The 2979-nt window shown below is 39.9% G+C and overlaps 1 protein-coding gene across 1 annotated transcript in view; it reads left to right on the forward strand.

Annotated features, from left to right (window-relative positions):
- Positions 1 to 2317, forward strand: part of LOC103361870 (annexin A2-B-like) — a 12488-nt gene extending 10171 nt beyond the window's left edge. The window contains exons 11-13 of the mRNA XM_008288077.1: positions 774 to 832; positions 912 to 1034; positions 2121 to 2317. Of these exons, the coding sequence (XP_008286299.1) occupies positions 774 to 832; positions 912 to 1034; positions 2121 to 2180 (242 nt within the window). The 3' untranslated portion in view covers positions 2181 to 2317. The remainder of the gene's footprint in view (positions 1 to 773; positions 833 to 911; positions 1035 to 2120) is intronic.
- Positions 2318 to 2979: the final 662 nt, after the last annotated feature.

Raw genomic sequence — 2979 nt, forward strand, 5'->3', positions numbered from 1 at the left:
TGTTGGTTCAGTGACTAGCATCTTTATCCTTGTTATTAGCATCCTTAGGCTACATAATATCTTTATGTTAGCAAATAGCTTCCTTATGCTTGTCACTAGCCTCCCTACGCTAGCTACTAGCATCTGTAGGCTACACCATATTATCTCTATTAGCGACTACCATCGCATTAGCTTATCATAGTACTCAATAATAATTCTAGCATCCCTAGGTTACTCAATAGCTCTATGTTAGCAACTAGCATCCTTAGGCTACTCCATATTATCTCTATTAGCAATAAGCATCCCTTGGGTACTCAATATTTCTATATTAGTAACTAGCATCTCAGCTTGTCACCAGCCTCCCTAAGCTAGTAATTAGCTTCTCTAGCTACTCAGTAATACATTTATGTTAGCTAGCATCCCTTGACTAGTTATTACCAGCCCTAGACTGGCAACTAGCATCCTCATGATCGTTAATGGCATCCAAAGCTTGGTTACTAGCATCCCTGGGCTAATCACTAGCATCCCTATGCTAGTTGACAGCCTTTTTAGCCTACTCAATAATATGTGAATGGTAGCATCTAGCCCTGCTTGGCTTGTCGTTAGTATACTTAAGCTAACAGGTAGCATCTTTAGGTTACTCAATATCTGTATGTTAGCAGCTAGCTTACCCAGACTTGTCACTAGCTTTGCTATGCTAGCTACCGCTACAGAGATGAGGCAACATAAAGCTTGTAAGTGTCCTTCAGACATGAGAACATGTGGACTGAACGCTGATCTTCTTCTCTTCACAGTCGAGTGCTTTGAAAACAGGCAGCTTTACTTCGCCAACAGACTCCAAGAAGCCATGAAGGTAAAGTCTGACGGCGTTTGTGATGAAAACGTTGGTCCTCCGTCATCCCGTCGCCCTGCTGATGTTCCTGTCCTTTCAGAGTAAAGGCGCGAAGGAGAAGGTGGTGACCAGGATCATGGTGTCTCGCTGTGAAGTGGACCTGATGAAGATCAGGACAGAGTTCAAGAGGCAGCACAAGAAGTCGCTTTACCAGACGATCGCTGTGAGTCGCTGCAACGCCCCACACAGGCTTCGACCCTGAACGCACCACAGAGACACCAGCTCACTTCATGACCCGAAAACTAAACTGTTAATTAGAAAAATGTGTAATTTATGTTAGTCAGACATTAGAAATGACATTTATACAAAAGATTTTACGTTAACTGAAGTTAAGGAGCTTTTTTTCTGTATTCCAACTTAATTTAACTGATGATCTACATTTTTTTCCCACAGGATCAGTGCTCAGGAATAAAAACTTGATTAAATCAGCGTTTAGAAAACACAAAGAGAGCAAAGAAGTTCAGCACAATGAGTTTATAATGATAACCACACAGAACGATGCAGATTAAAGTTCTTTATCAAGTGTTCCTTCATGGCGCCCCCTAGCTGAGCAGCAACCCATGAACAGGCTATAGCTAGCAGTAGTTAGCTGTAGTTAGCTGTGGTTAGCTATGGTTAGCTGTGGTTAGCTACGGTTAGCTGTAGTTAGCTACGGTTAGCTATGGTTAGCTGTGGTTAGCTGTGGTTAGCTTTAGTTAGCTCTAGTTAGCTACAGTCCCCCAGTGCAGCGCTCTGCTGCTCTGAATAAAGACAAAAGCCCAAAAATATATATAAAATAAAAAGTTTTTCAAATATAAATTTCTCAAACAAATGATCAGTCTCAGACCAGTAAAGGATTTTTATACATCAAACTATTGATTTGTTCTTATTATTTAACAGCAAAAATATTTTTTAAGATCAATGTGTCTCAAAATATTAATAAAATAGTCAGTTTAAAAAATAAAAATATTAAATAAGTGAAATAACAAAAATGCTGCATATCAGCTGATTATTGGTAAAAAAAAAACCATCATATTATTGTAAATGTATAATATTTATTCACTGCACAGTCGTTACAGATTTTACTGAGAACATATGCACTTTGAGTTTTACACATTTATTTGCTTTAATTTTTCTTTTATCTGTATCAGATATTATTAATAATAATAATATTAATAATAATAATGAGCATGGTGCTGCTGAGTCTCTCCTCCTACATGTGAACCTGCTGCTGTCTGACTGATGCTCTTCACGCTGTGCTGTGTTTCAGGAGCACACGAAGGGCGACTACCAGAAGGCCCTGCTCAGCCTGTGTGGAGGCGACGACTGAAACCTCCCCCGTATGGACTCCGTTTCCCAGAAGGCCGCGGGTCCACCTGTCAGCTGACCTCGTCTCAGTATTACTGCAAAACAAACGTCTCGTCTGCCTGAACAGCTTCAGTCTGTCAAATAAAACTTGTGCTGGAATGTTTGTGTGTTTGCTGTTTGAGCGACTGAGCAGCAGGTGGCAGCAGAGACTCACCAGCAGCAGCACAACCACACAACAACATACACCTGTTTAGTACACCTGCAGGCACACACACACACACACACACACATACACACACCAGAGATCATCATGTGTGAGTCAAACAGCAGCGTTCATACAGGACAGGTGATCAACAGGTAAAAGGTAAATACAGACGGATGACAGTAAACAGAAAATAAACATAATAACTGATTAAATGGAAAAAGGCTCTAATTTAGAAGAATTAATAATATTAATTGAATAATGAAACAATGAAAGTTAAATAAATGTCAGAGATGAGTTAAACCAGTAAAAGACATCCGTTGTTTGTCTTTTCTGTTGGTCAAATAAGAAAACACCATCTGGGGTAAAAACGGTGAATATTCACGCGGTTCTGAACACTTTGAGGCTTCACTGCACCAAAACCAATGAGACAATATTTTATCATAAAGAGATGGAAGCATTAATAAAACATAAAGAGCAGCTAGTTACTAGCAGGATAATGAACATCGCTACGTTAGCGACTAGCTTCTCTCGGCTAGTCACTGCACGTCTGTGTCACTAACTTCCATAAACTACTTGCTAGCTTCACCAGTCCACTCAGTAATATCTTTGGCTTTGC

Source organism: Stegastes partitus, unplaced genomic scaffold, assembly GCF_000690725.1.
Source record: "Stegastes partitus isolate 25-593 unplaced genomic scaffold, Stegastes_partitus-1.0.2 Scaffold540, whole genome shotgun sequence".
Classification (NCBI taxonomy): Eukaryota; Metazoa; Chordata; class Actinopteri; family Pomacentridae; genus Stegastes; species Stegastes partitus.